The sequence below is a fragment of the Gorilla gorilla genome, chromosome 15 (assembly GCF_029281585.2).
Source record: "Gorilla gorilla gorilla isolate KB3781 chromosome 15, NHGRI_mGorGor1-v2.1_pri, whole genome shotgun sequence".
Classification (NCBI taxonomy): domain Eukaryota; kingdom Metazoa; phylum Chordata; class Mammalia; order Primates; family Hominidae; genus Gorilla; species Gorilla gorilla.
The window spans coordinates 113,494,540-113,510,140 of NC_073239.2; the positions used below are offsets into that span (position 1 = coordinate 113,494,540).

Genomic DNA, 15,601 nt, shown 5'->3' on the forward strand with positions numbered 1-15,601 from the left:
AAAATGTGCCAAAGTCCCACTTAAAATTTTTTTTTTAATGCTTGAAGCTTTTCTGACCATTTGATCTTGTGTTGGATTGTGTTTTGTAATAATCTAAGCAAGATTGCTTTATGCTCTTCCCCAATTAAAAACAAGAATGATGACCTTCATGATGTCTCTGTGTTTTGTTTCTGTATCTTTTGCATGAGAAAGCAATAACGGAGCCAGTAATTGTGTTCTCGAAGCACTACGTTGTCAGTAAAAATTAAAATAGCGTAATCATTAAATACTCTTATTTTACTACGAATCCCCCCATAAATTGTGATTTCTGTTTGACAGATAATTTTTCTTTGCTTTTATTTTAACCAATGTAGAGGAAGTACCTTGGAACATTTAAACTAATAAACATGTATGTAGATACTTTTAAAACTATGATATAAAAGAGACACAGTTACATGTAAGGAGAATAATAAAGGAATTGGTTTTACAGGAAAGTGCTAGTACCCCTTAATTCCTGGAATCAATGATGAAACTAGATTCAAACTTTGTTCTATTCACTTTCGTATAGGACTGTGACGGGGCTTCTTTCACTTTAAGAAAGATTAATGTTTACACTGAACAAACCTTAATAATGTCATTTTATTTGAACAAATTCACATCATTAGAACTTTGGTGCTTTTTCTAAAGCTTGCTTAATGTTTCTTTTAAAAGTTTTAAACTATGCTTCAGTCCTTGCTGGATAGTACCTGTAAGTTCTTTGACTGGTTAAAAGATATATTACTAATCTTCACTGAAGTTTTTGTGAAATAATCAAATTTTTTTAGGTTATAAAAAAAGCAGCAACAAATAGAGGAAATTACATCAGGAAAATTTACATTTCAGCTGAGTGTCTTGTGAAAACTTTTAAAATATGACAATGGGCTAGTTTTATCCATACCAAATTCTATTTATATTTTTAATTGTTCTCCAGAAATTTGCCTCTTTAAGATAAAGTGATGACTATCATTAGGCTTTTGGAGGTGTTCACAGATTTGAATTTTTAAAGACATCCTCATATAAAATACTCCAAAGATTGACTGTACAACCAAATGGAAATGTTTAGTCTTCCCATGAGTCACAAGTTGATTCAATCTTGAGGCATATCATGAAATACTGTCAGTTGATATGTGTAGGATTTTAAATCATGTGAAATATACCTGACATTCTTGGAAGGAGCCAGAACCATGGAGAAAAATCTCATTTGTTTTAAAATGCAAACTAATCATCTTCCAGAAAGACTTATCAGTGTTCCTCAAGAAAAAGGGGTAACATTGTTTTGTGAAATTTTTGGAGTTCTAAGAAAACAGTTTTTTAAATGCCGCTTCTGAGATAATTCAAGTTAACATGTAACTAGCAGTAAATCATTAACATTAGGAAATGTGAATACTTACTTCAGTTGTTAGATTTCACTAGGAATAAAGGAAAAGTATTAGGAAAACCAATGTATTCTCTAAGGTGCAAGATGATTTTATAATTTCATGTGTGTATACAGTAACCTTAAATTTGTTAAAAAAGTTAAAAACAGGAAACTAAATCTTGGTCTTGAATTACGTAAACATAGAATTGCAAACATTTTTGACTAAGATACGCCAGCTTTTTATTGTACATCTGAGTTATGATCTTCCCAGGTGAGATGAAATGGTCTTCAAGAGATTCACTTAGAGAATTTGTTTTGCAAATAGCAGTTAGGTAATAAAGTAACTAAATTAAGTGTTTTTAGGGCACTTTGCATAAATTCTAATTATTTTGGGATACATTTTTATAGTTAAATTTATTTTTAACTATGTTTTTAACTATTTTTATTGGAAACTATGTATTTTTAAATTTGGGGAAAAGGTAATGGCAATTGCATCAAGACTTCAAAGTCTCGCATGGAGGCATTTGCGCATCATAAACATGACAGTTTTAAACATGGCACTTGTAAAATAGGGGACCATGTTTTTTCGTACATCAACAAAATGTCTAATTTAGATGTACACTAGGTTTCTGTGGTCTGATTGGGACCTTAAGAATTGAGTACCAATCCTGGTTTTAAAAATTAAAAATAGAGATATTTAGAGAATGCAGTTGGAATTTTGTTTTGTAAATGAATTCCTAATGACTCAAAATATTTGCGGGTTTTTTTTTTTTATTAAACTTAACTATTGCATTTTATATCTCAACTCAAATTTGTTTAAATGTGGCTGAGTAAAGGACATTTAACCTCAGCATAAATACTTGTTAGAATTACTTAATATTTCTACCTATATGTGAATATGTGCATTTGTGTGTAAGATATATACAGAGTAGGTACTCTTTCCCTTTTGGATTTCAGTAAGAAGTTATGTTGAACTCTAGGATTCAAAACTTTGAATTGCCAGCAAAACCGTGTCCAAATGGATTGTATATTTTCCCTTTATAAATAAAGAACATTGTATATCATTTAAGGTTTTGTTGAAGACTAAGGTGATTATTAAGAATTTCCATTTTAATAATGTGTTGTAAGAGTGATTTAGAGACTGCGGGAGTTTTGTCCCTGCCCTTAGATGGACCCAGACAGCTTTGTGTTTTTGTGTACATGCCTGATTTCTATACTTCATTGTCTCCTGTTACAAGTCACTGTACTTTCGTGAGAGAGCTCTTTCTGCATGTTCTTTACCTTTTTTTTTTTAACCCATTAGCCATTTTTAATGTTTTAGGGACCTAGAAATCAGGTTACTGAGCTTGTTAGGATTTTGTTTGATTTAAGAGCATTTGGAACTCTGAGTATGGGTTTTTCTACACATAAAATACATGATTTTTTAATGCTTTTATATGACTTTTGTTGATTTATTTGGGCCATCTGTGCTTGCTCATGTGTTTGACATATTCCAAATAATGCTGAGCAAATTAAACTGGTAAAGGAAGTATTGGTTTGTAGGAGTTTGGACTGCATATTCACATATCCCTATATACCTTGTTTTTTATATATCTATCTCTGTTACCTTAAGTTTATAGACTTCAAGTTAACTCCATTGAACTTTACAATACCTCTGCCAGTAAAATGTGTACTATTATCCCATTTTACAGATGATGTACACAAGACTTAGAATTGCCTAGGATTACATAGCTGTGAAGAATTAAAACCATTTTTCTTTTTTTTGTTTGGAGACGGAGTCTCGCTCTGTTGCCCAGGCTGGAATGCAGTGGCGCGATGATCTCGGCTCACTGCAAGCTCCGCCTCCTGGGTTCACGCCATTCTCCTGCCTCAGCCTCCTGAATAGCTGGGACTATAGGTGCTCACCACCATGCCCGGCTAATTTTTTGTATTTTTAGTAGAGACGGAGTTTCACTGTGTTAGCCAGGATGGTCTCATCTCCTGACCTTGTGATCCGCCCGCCTCGGCCTCACAGAGTGCTGGGATTACAGGCGTGAGCCACCACACCCGGCTGAAACCATGTTTCAAATACATTTTTTTAAAATAGGTTTGGTAGTTTTTCTCTGGGTCTAGGTCAGATTTTTGCTCTTGGTTAGAAACTACACTTATAAAATGTGTTAGAAAGTATTAGGAAGGTTTTAGACTTTTCAAAGAGTAAAATAATTTTAAAATTGTGGTTATACTGCTACTTTTGAAACTAGTGTCAGTACTAGATGATGTCAGTTTGCTTTTTGGGGTAGAGATCCTGGTGTGAAATTTCGCCCCCAGCACTTCTAAAATGGGTACTGTAGAAGAGTATATTGGATTGAACTTTTTTAGTCGTAGGAAACTGAATCATTGTAGTTACATTTTAGTTGTAAATAGTTTGTTTTAAAAAGACTTCATTATTTATTTGATCATGATGCTATTTTCTGAAGTGAAAACTTGGCTTTTGTCTAATATGAATGGGATTGAGTTTTGGATAAAAATCAGATTTCTTTGTTGCTGTCATGTTAGTGATTTTTTTTTCTTTTTTGATTATAGAAATGTATACTCTTAAAATTGGGAAAAAATCACAGGGCCTAACTGCAGTATTCAGTTTAATGTTCACTACTATTTCATTTGAATTTAAAAGCATGATGTGTTTGATACTGTTTTTGAAGTTACTGTTGTAGTATGTGTATTTAGTGATAAGTTTTTGTGTCTAAAGCAATGGTGTTTTGATTCCATTGAAACATTTTTGTTCTAAGTCGATTATATTTTAGTGAACAGCTCTTTAATTTTATAGGCAGAGCACTCATTGAGCAAAATTATTAATGCTTATTTATGCTTCTTGAATTAAGCTGCTTTTTGGTAATTATTCATAAAGTCACTGCCTTTTTCAGAAGAATTAAACTCACTAGTAGTTAGAAACATGGAATTTAGCATATATGATTTTATGTGCATATTGAGATTGTAGTCCCCCTTGCTAAATTGATGTGGATCTATAACTGTAAGGAAGCTTATTACTTTATGGTTTAATATCCAGCACAAAGCGTGTAAATAAAATAAATAGCATGTTGTCTTTATCTTCAAAGGCATTATATTGTACTTCTAGCAAGTGCACCAACAGAAAAACAACGCCTGGAATGGTGAGTATAAGAATAGACTTTACAGAAAAAGCAAACTTCAAAATGAATCACATAGCCACTGAACACAGTAGGAGATGGGAGGAAGTCCTTAAAACTTCTAGTTTGGTTTGATTTGTTCACAAATGGAGCTTTACTGTGTGTAGTGGAAGTATAGAAATCAGGAGATCCATATGCAACTTATTTTTTTGTTTGCTTTATGGAGATCCGTGCATCATTTCTTAATTGTATATTTAAAGTGCACTTATAGCTTGTTTTTCTTAAAATTTTTGTGTGGATAACTTTTGTAACCTTGCTGGTGTGAATGGAGTGTTTCTTGGCTCTTTTTTCCCCGTTGTTTGGCAATTTTGGGTAGAACATAAGGCTTCTGGTTTTATCTGTGGGAGTTCAGCTAGTTGAAATGCCCTGGTATGTGCATTTTATTTATTTATTTTTAAGTTAACCAAAACTTTTTGTTAATACTAAGTGACATTTGTTCAGGGTGGGCTTGGTGGAATCAAAAATCCGAATCCTGGTTGGAAGCTTGGAGAAGAATGAATTTATTACACTGGCTCATGTGAATCCCCAGTCATTTCCAGCACCCAAAGAAAATCCCGACAAGTAAGCCCTTTTCTAATTTAATTTCTTCTTCCCATTTCCAATTTTTATTCATAGAAGCTTTTACAGGCATTTTTTATAACTAGTATAACTGTTCTGTTGACTACATATGGCTTATAGACAATTTAGAACTTATAATTTAGTTTTTCCTGATCAGAAACATTGAAGAGAAAGACTGTTTCGTGAGAAAAATCAGCACACATTTTTTTTTCCTGATAATATTCTTCCAATGATGAGGTGCCTGTTAGCTAGAGTTTACATTCTACAGTTCTGCTTTAATACTGTCTTTACCATTCCTTCTTAATATTTTCTTCTCCTGTTTTGTACAATAGTTGTCAGAATAGCTGGTATACCATACATCAGTCTTTGCTTTTTATCTTAATTTTTTGTTGTGAACTTATAAAAATCTGATTTATGCGTGATTCTGGACTGTTGAGAGGATAACATAAGAAAAAGCAGAGTCAGTTTACCTTTTTAGGGGTCTTTTATTTATATAGGTTAGTTGTTGATTTGATTGCTGTTCATATGAGACTAGACTCTATACTTTGTTGCATTGGAGAATTGGAGAGTACTAGTAATGAGCTTATTTTAAAAAAATAAAGCAGCATTAAAACAAATAAGTGAAAGGATCATTAAATTTGTGTTATACAGTATTCTTATTGATTATATAGATTTTTTTATTTTGTAATTATATAAGAGTTTTTTTACATTTTGTGGTAATTCTAATCTTAATTATAACAAGACCGTTTGATGTTCCATTCAGTAGATACACTGTTAAATGTTCAAAAGTAGCTAAATCACTAATTACTCCTGTTATGCTTCTGTTCATGTGGCCTTTTAAATTGAATTTTTGAAGTTTAAGAAATATCTATTAAGTTCTAGTTAAATTTCTGTATTTAGAAAAATCCTTTTTTTCCCAGATTTTTCTAAAAAGATTATTCTTTTTCCTTCATTAGTTTAAAGATAATTTTTCTTTGATTTCAGTGGCTTTGGTTCTTTAGAATCATCATTAAGGACATTGACTATCAATGCACAGTTAGTAAGAGTATATTTCTCCTGGATCTCTGTTTATGTTGTAGTAGGAATATAGAGGACAGGTGTGGGTGAGGACTTTGCATTTTCATGGAGCTTGGGCTTAGAACTTTTAGTTTGCTCATACATTTGTATTGTAAGTTTTTCCATGTCTCTGATTGTCAGCCACACTGATAGCTACATTTTCATGAAATCCAGATAAACTATGGTAATGCTCTTCTTTGCAGGGAAGAATTTCGCACGATGTGGGTGATTGGGTTAGTGTTTAAAAAAACAGAAAACTCTGAAAACCTCAGTGTTGATCTCACCTATGATATTCAGTCTTTCACAGATACAGGTATGTCTTTACTTGGATAATCAAAACACTTCAGTTCTTGCATATTTCAAATTGTCTTGATGCATACCATAGTGATATTTACAATAATTGTTGAAATTACTTGTGAATATTGAACTATCATCAGAATAATGGTTTTGTATTAGTCTAATACAGATTGAGTATTCCTTATCCACAATACTTGGGACCAGAAGTGTTTAGGATTTTTTCAGATTTTGGAATATTCACATTACACTTACCAGTTGAGCATCCCTAGTCTGAAAATATGAAATTTGAAATACTTCAGTGAGCATTTCCTTTAAGTATCATGTTGGCACTCACAAATTTTTGCATTTAGTAGCAGTTTCAATGTCAGATTTTTGGATTAGGGATACTCAACCTGTGTATACATGATTTTTCTCTATTGTGGTGACCTTAAAGTTAAGTAGAACCATTCCAAACTTGACTTGTGCATAATTTCTTAAGAAATGGGAAACAACTTGAATATGTGGTTGTCTAGACTGAATCTGTGTCTAACTGCCTTCATCATCTTGAACCTGAGAAATTGATGAAGCAGAACTTGTGATGACCTGGAGAAATTTTCCGACTATGGGGATTCAAATGTTAATGCATAGGTGGGAAATAGGCTGATTATATGTAGATTTCAGATTGACCTGTACTCTAAGATGAAAGGTAGTTCATTTTAACCAAAGACCAAATGGTGGATGTAGTTGAGAGAATGAGTCTATATGTAGCTGCACAACTTTTAATGGGAATGGCGAATACTACGCATAGGGACAACCGCATTTCTTCTTTAAGGACTAATCCTTTTCTCTCGCAGACACTGTCCTTCTCTCCCCATTTAAAACAAATGTAGTAAGTGGCATTTTTATTCCCTTTGAGGAGTTTTCACTTGAGAACATACAGACTTAAAATTAAGAAATGTTTTACCTAATTACAGGAGAGAAAAAAGTTAGTGCCAGTTTGTTAAAAAGTCAGTATCGTACACTAACTGTGATATAAAGGAGAAATAAAAGGAAAAGGATATGTATTTCAATATGTCAGTGCTCAGATACAGTGACACTAGAAGATAACTTAAGAGTCAAGTGATTGCACTTTATGTAGAATCGCGAGCAGTGTGACATCTATAAATTCTGACTGACACAAGTGTTGTCTGTAGGGATTCAGCTATCACCAGCAGCGTTAGTTAGCATTGGTGACCTGGTAAAAGTGAAAGTTGCAAATAAAAAGTGATCTGATTTTGATATGCTTGGTGGTAGTTGTATTCCTGGAAATTTCAAATTAAAATACTCTATTTTTTGTTTTTTCTCGTTTTTTATTTTAAATACTCCATTTTTTAAATGTAAAATTGAAGTGAATTCTTGTTTAAATAATTGCTAAGTAGGTTTTTTTGTCTTTAGGAATGTAGGAAGGACATGGTATAATTCTGTGTTGGGTAGAACTGTCCACATTGAAAGATATATAGTGTTTCTAGGCATAATACCTTTTAATCAATACAATAACAAAAATACCTCTGCAGATTTTTAGAATGTCGTATGTAGGGTGATACTCCACCTGCTGAACACCACAGAAGTATTTTTTCCTGAAGTAAAAATTCTGATGTTAACTCATTTATGAACTAATAAGTCACGGATACTTACCTGGATTAGAAATTTGTTCTGTACATTGCATTCAAGTTAAGATGTTTATCAAAGATTACACTAATGAACCATCAAGATTTTCAAGGATGTTTTAGGTATTTTGGGAAGGAAATATTTAGTTGTCCTGTATATTGAAACACTTTAATCCAATACTTTATGGGATTTTTAAAGAAAATAGATTTCACATATTCAGCACACAAATGTTCACTCCCAACCCCTACCAGTTTCTTTTCAAGTTATTTTGGTTGTTCAACCTAGAGACCTTGGAATCAGTCTTTGACTCCTGTTTTTTCCATACTTGATGTTAATCCACTATAAAATCTTTTTGCCTCTTCTTTCAGAATACATTGAGGTTTCTGCTACTTAGTACTGTTCCCACTGCTTTCACCCTAAGTCCTAGCCACTATAGTGCTGTTGGATCACTGTCATTGCCAAAACTTTCTCTTTTGCCCTTGCCCCCTTCAGCTGTTCTTACCTAGTGTCCAGATGATATTTTTAAGCCAGATCATATCTTGCCTCCTTAAAACCTTTGAGTATTTATCTCACTCAAAATAAAAGTCCAAGTCCTTACTGTGGTTTGCAAGCCTCTGCCTGATCTGCCTTTTTCATTATGTCTGTGACCTTACCTCCTATTATAAGTTCACAATCCTTTATCTGTAAGTTTTGGAGCCAGAAAGGTAATAAAGTTAGTAAGTAATATACCCAGTGAGGCCTGGAGCAGCATTTGGTACTGAAAGACAGTATCATTTCTGCAGGGAACCATTGGTACTCACATGGAGCAAAAGATAAAGACCAAATAGCCATAGCCACAAATAGTTCAGAACAGGGTTTGTTACTAGATGTTTTTCGTATCTTAGAAAAACTTGTGTGTTGAGAGTTTTTGGGATTTTGGAGTTGCACATAAGGGATTATGGATTTCTACTTTTCATCTTCTTCATTGGCATTTTTCTTGTTTCTCAAATGTTCCAGGCATTTTCTGCTGCTTAGGGCATTTTGTTCTTGATGTTTGCTCTCTCTGGAATGCTATTTCACCAGGTACTCTCAGCTTACATCCTCATGTTCATTTAAATCTTCAGTCAGATGTCAACTCAGTTTCCAGGCTGAGCTTCCTATCCTACTCCCTACGTGGTTTTTCTCAGTAATACTTATCATCATCTGACACGGACTATAGTTTATGTTTTTTTTTGTGTGTTTATTCTGTTCTCCCTACTGTAATGTAGACCCTTTGAGGCTACGTTGGTCTTTGTTCACTGCTTATCTCCAGTGTCTAGAACAATATGAATCAAGTATAGGTGTTTCATAAATATGTTTTGTATGACCGACTTTTTTACTTTTTGGGGCCCTCTGGATCTAAATAATTTGAATTTATTTAATTGTAGCATTTTCTTTTTGTACCTGTGACCTCTGTTATTTAAATTATTACTATATTAGAAAGTATGTCATTAGTTAGTTTTATCTTGCAGATTCTTGTAAAGATACCTTTAGGTATAGTTTAATAAGTTTGACTTATTTTACAGCATGTGTTACATACTTGGGTAAAGTTTTAAAGAATAGTACTGGTAGCATAAAAGGGTATGGGTGTAAGAAACCCTTTTCCCCTCATTTCTGCCATTTCTTAAAGAGTTACTCTTTAGAGTTACTACTTTAAGAGCTATTTAAAGAGTTACTACACTGGAAGAATTAATACATTTTGTGCTTTTATTCAGCTCATCTTGTGGTAAAAGGAGTTTGCTCAGGCAATGAATTATGTCAGATTAGGAATAGGTCTTGACCGATCTACAGATATGCAGTATTGATGGAAAAAGGATCCCTACTTAGAATAGTTTCTCTGGAGTGAGTATAACTGCCTTTATTAAAATGTTTCTATTTCTTGTAACAATTTCCTAATTGTATAGTTTATAGGCAAGCAATAAACAGCAAGATGTTTGAGGTGGATATGAAAATTGCTGCAATGCATGTAAAAAGAAAGCAACTCCATCAACTACTACCTAATCATGTGCTTCAGAAAAAGAAAAAGGTAAATTTAGAAAGTACTTACAAAAGCATTACTAACATAATGTTTTATGCATCTGGACTATCATTATTTCAGAATTTAGGCTCAGTTAATAAGTCATATTTTAAATAGATGACAGCTTTTTAAAAATCTGTTTCATGGAGCAGTTTCATTATGTGAAATCTGACTCTAATCAGTTTTCTTGCACACAGTTGCTTTAGATTTTAGAAGGATTAGTGGTGATGCTTCATATCCTTACTTTGTATATACCCGTATTCTCTTTTAGGACTTTTTATTCTTATTCACTTAAAAATCCCACACCAGTATTTAATTTTCTTTCCTTTAAAAAGTAAACTAAAATTAGTAAGGAAATATGTGGGTCAAGTAAATTATGTGAGACTTTTAAAAAATGAAAGTCACTTTTTTTGGTGAATGTAAAAAATATAAGATGTATATTAAAAACTAAAAGTTGCTGAGTGTAAAGGAGGTCATGAACAGAGGTCACTGAGTTAATATTTTGCATTACATTGTTCTAGTGTTAGTGCTTCCTTTTGAATAACTTAGAGCCATTTTTTCCTTATTTGGACTTTAGTGAACATATTGGAATTTTAGTGCATAGATACAAATTACATTTTTTCTTTAAGTGATTTCAAAAATAGATGGTTTATTCTTATAATGGAATACTTCACAGTATGCAGCAGTGAAAATAAATGAACTACAACTGCATATACTAATATGTTGAATAAAAAAGGCACATGTATGTATGTATCACTTGATACTTCCATATAAAGTTTACAAGTTTAAAAACTTAAAAAACAGTGTATTTAGGAGAGAATATGAAATAAAAGTATATGTTACAGAATGACAACTACTGCATTCAGGAAAATGGCTGGTTGTCTGGGATTGGGGTTGGGAGGAAAGGAATGAAATTAATACACAAAAGACTTTAATTTTATAATATTTCGTTTCTTAAAACAGAATATATTATGATACAAAAGCATTGAAGTTAATTAAAGGCAAGGACTCTGGAGTGGACTGCCTTGTTCAAATTCAGGCTCTACTGTTTCCTACCTGTGAAATTTGAGCAAGTTACATGGCAAACATCTTATTCTTGATTTGTCTCATCCCTAAAATTGTGGCAATATTTTTACCTATTTTATTAGGTATTTCATGAGGATTAAATGAGCCAATACATAAATACATGTAAATGGTGGTTTAGACTAGCTCCTGGCACATAATAAATGCTCATATTGGCTTTTGTTATCACCATCATTGTTATTCACAACGTGGAGATAGGTAGATGGATGGGGAGGGGTCTAAAATCAGTTTTTAAGGTTTAAACATGATGTTATTCTAATTTTTTTTTTTTTTTTTTGAGACGGAGTCTCACTCTGTTGCCCAGGCTGGAGTGCCGTGGCACAATTTCGGCTCACTGCAAGCTCTGCCTCCTGGGTTCACGCCATTCTCCTGCCTCAGCCTCCTGAGTAGCTGGGACTACAGGTGCCCGCCACCACACCCAGCTAATTTTTTGTATTTTTAGTAGAGACGGGGTTTCACCATGTTAGCCAGGATGGTCTCGATCTCCTGGCCTCATGATCTGCCTGCCTCAGCCTTCCAAAGTGCTGGGATTACAGGTGTGAGCCACAGCACCCGGCCAGAAATTTTCTTCTTAACCTAATGGTTTACTAAAAATTTAGTTAACTAAATAAAAATTGACAAAAATGTACCATTCTCAGTGTACTATTTATACACAGACTGTTCAGTGCATGTTTCCACATATTTATTGTAAAATTTTCCATCAAGCAGTTTTATTTTAAAATTAAAGTATCTCAGCTAGAGCTTAGCCTCAGGAAAACAAAACTAAAATATCAAGTTAAACACTTGCTTTCTAATTGTCCTTTAGTGTTGTATTATTAATAGGTTAAATCAATTGTACTTAAATGTAAATTTATCACATACAGAAAATATAAACATTTTGGACCCGGGAATGGTGGCTCATGCTTGTAATCCCAGTGACTTGTGGCTGCAGTAGGAGGATCCTTTGAGGCTGGGAGTTCAAGACCATCCTGGGCAACACAGCAAGACTCCGTCTCTAAAAAAAAATTTTTTTGAGAATGGTGGCCTGCGCCTAGTAGCTACTTGAGAGGCTGAGGTGGGAAGATCATGTGTGCCCAATAGTTCAAGGCTGCAGTGAACTTATGATTATGCCATTGCACTTCAGTCTGAGTGACAGAACGAGACCCTGTCTCTTACAAAATAATAATTTTTTTAAAAAAGTATATAAACGTTTTATGTTTTCAGAAGTGAAAGTAGATTATGTTCTTTAGAACTTGGCTATTTCTTATGAATATTTAATTCATAATCAAATAGCTATTTAATAAACAGCTATTTATGACAGATAATTAGATTTCTCAGAATCATATATTCAGATTACCTTTTTAAACTCTTAGTATTTCCATGACAATATTGATATTTGGAACCATCTTGTGTACATTTTAAGTAAATTTGAATATAAGATGTTTTATTATTTCTTTAAATATAGTCATCTAGAATATAAAGAGAATCATTAATGATTGGAAATTTGTTTTTTGGTCCAAAAATTCTATCAGATGAAGTAACTATAATTTCACAGCAAACCTACTTTTAACATTTGATTTATACACAGACTGTTCAGTGCCTGTTACCACATACATATTTTTAAAAGGTTTTTGATTAAACTTGCTATTTTGTGACCTGCCTTTTTTTGTGTTAACATATCGTGACCATCTATCCAAATTACATTTTTAGTGGCTGTTTAATATCTCTTTATATAGCTACAGTATGATTAAATCTACCCTGTATTTGAGATCATTTAGATTATTTCTAAGTTTGCATTAGTAAAATAGCACTTTCTTGCTTAATAACAAGTGTCTAGGAGTCCAGATCTATGAATGTTTTGTTTGGACTCTTATAAATAGCTTCCTTTTATTAACTGCTTTTTGCAAAGCACTGTACGAGTCCTTTTTATATTTAATATTCCACCAACCCATGGGTATTGTCTTTAGTAGCAGAAACTGAGGGGTTGAGAACCTTGCCCTGGGTTATGTAGTATGAGCTGTGAATTGGACCTAGGTCTGACTGCAAAGTATGTGTGTGTGTTTCTTTCTGTAGTATGTTCTTTGTTTTATTTATCTTTTATTAAAAATTATGATAGAATATTTATGACTATTTGGCTTTGAGGTCTCTTGCTACCAAACTTGATCTGGATATAGAAGCAAACAAAGCAAAGTAGCTTAATGCTGTTTTGTGTTTAGACCAACCAGATAAACTTTCACAGTTTATCCCCAACAGTGGCCTGTTAACTCACAGCTGTTTGGCCACTTAGTGAGGCAGGTAGGCAGGTAACTGTAGAACTGAATATAATTTACTTACTGAATAAATCCTCATATCTAGTGGAGAGTAAGATTGGTAGCATTGTTGAATAGAAGAGATACTCATTTATAATATTAGGTACTTCTATTTCACGACTGACTTCATAAGCAAATGGCATTACTCTCTCTTCCTCTCCTTTCTACCAAATCTCATCTTCCCCATTTGATCAATTTTCATTCATGTACATAAGTGATATGTCTAGTGCTAAATCAAAGATAAGAATATTTTGTTATTTGGGGAACTAGAAAGCAGAGAATGCAGGCACATGTATAAGGAATGTATTTTTGTCAACAGTATAAATTATTTTCATTAAAATGTTTCTGTAGGTAAGTGAACACAGGCTAAACATTCTGGAAAAAAAAATTAAGCTGAATGTAATATTACAGTAGTACCAAATAGCGAAAATTTAAACTCTGTTACTAGAAAGCAACTTTAATTCCATGAAACCATCCATAGTTTTTGGTTTTTCTGCATTATTTGTTTTGGGGTGCTTTGATTTTTAAGGAGGACCAACATTAGGATTTGTATATTATGTTTAGTTTTCAGAAAGTTATTTCTGCTTTTCTTTTCACAGGATAATTTACGGTATTAAGCATGCCATTTAAAAAATTCTGAATTGCAATTAGAGCACTGAAGTCTCTTGCTTTTGAGAGAGGCTCTTTTTATTGACAAATAGTAAGGAGTGGCAATAAGTTACACTTTTTGAAATTAAAAAAATTTTATATTTATTGTAGGATAATTAGAAATCTATATGTAAACAAAATCACTTCTAGTCCCACTTTCCAGAGTCATTGTAGTCCCATGTTTATTGTTGAGACATTTCTTTCTTGTGTGTGTATATTTTTAGAGTTCTCTGATTTGAGATTCTTGTGTTTTTATATTATAGTGTTTTTAATTTGTGTTGTATCTTACAGTCAGTATGTACATTTAATACGGCATTTCTTTCTCCCTTTTTCTCCCACATAAGAACTATATTTAATGTTGATGCCTTCTTAGAAGAAAGTACTTGACTCCCAAATCGTTGCCTTTTAGAGTCAGCATGGCACATCTAACTTTCGTAGATTTAGTGATCTGTGCTTTTCAGTAAAAATCATATATGTTAAGTAAAAGGTTTCCATGTTTCAACATTTGGATGAAATAAAGATATATTTGATAAAATGTTTTATTGTTTGCAGCATTCAACAGAAGGTGTCAAATTGACAGCTCTCAATGACAGCAGCCTCGACTTGTCTATGGACAGTGATAACAGCATGTCTGTGCCTTCACCTACTAGTGCTACGAAGACCAGTCCATTGAACAGTTCTGGCAGCTCTCAGGGGTAAGGAAAAAGAGGGAAACAGAAGTGGAGGGGCTGTTTGCTAAATCAATCAGATACATTCTCTTTTTGCTATTAAAGTCATCTATTTAGAATGTTATTTTCATTCCATCTACTAATTTTTTTTTAAATAGCAATTTAATTCCCAGGTTTGGGGATAGTACTTTTTGGTTTTGTCTTGTCATACTTAACATTTTATTTTTGAGACTGATAATGTCTTCAGTCAGATGTGAATGAATGTTAGCACATAACCCCTCCCAATTCATGTATTTAGATAGCTACTGCTACAGTGCACTGTATGGTGTGCTGATGAGAACAGACAAAAGGAACAAAACCACCTTTCTGTCCTAGAGCTGCTTATACCTTTGTAACAGGGAATGTGTCTATGATAGTTAGGGAAACCTGTTTTAGAAGAGCTAGATATCTGTCTAACATTTACAGCAATTAAAATTTTAAAAATTTATTATTATTTTGAGAAATGGGGTCTGGCTGTGTTGTTTAGGCTGGCCTTGAGTTCCTGGATTTAAGCAATCCTCCTACTTCAACCTTCTGAGTAGCTGAGACTACAGGCGCATGCCACTGCCCTGGGTATGAAGCAGTGAAAAATTTTCAGCCAGGTGCAGTGACTCACACCTGTAATCCCAACACTTGGGGAGGCTGAGGTGGTAGGATCACTTGAGGCCAGGAGTTCAAGACCAGCCTGGGCAACGTAGTGAGACTCCCATCTCTAGAAAAAAGTAAAAGAATTAGGTGTGGTG

At 33.4% G+C, this 15,601-nt stretch overlaps 1 protein-coding gene across 3 annotated transcripts in view; it reads left to right on the forward strand.

The window, feature by feature from the left end:
• PAPOLA (poly(A) polymerase alpha) overlaps nt 1–15,601 on the forward strand; it is a 64,568-nt gene that overhangs the window by 35,216 nt on the left and 13,751 nt on the right. For all 3 annotated transcript variants that reach the window (XM_004055667.5, XM_055361899.2, XM_031001604.3), the window contains exons 13-17: nt 4,471–4,524; nt 5,002–5,121; nt 6,378–6,487; nt 10,020–10,141; nt 14,704–14,846. In XM_004055667.5, coding sequence (XP_004055715.1) covers nt 4,471–4,524; nt 5,002–5,121; nt 6,378–6,487; nt 10,020–10,141; nt 14,704–14,846 — 549 coding nt within the window. The remainder of the gene's footprint in view (nt 1–4,470; nt 4,525–5,001; nt 5,122–6,377; nt 6,488–10,019; nt 10,142–14,703; nt 14,847–15,601) is intronic.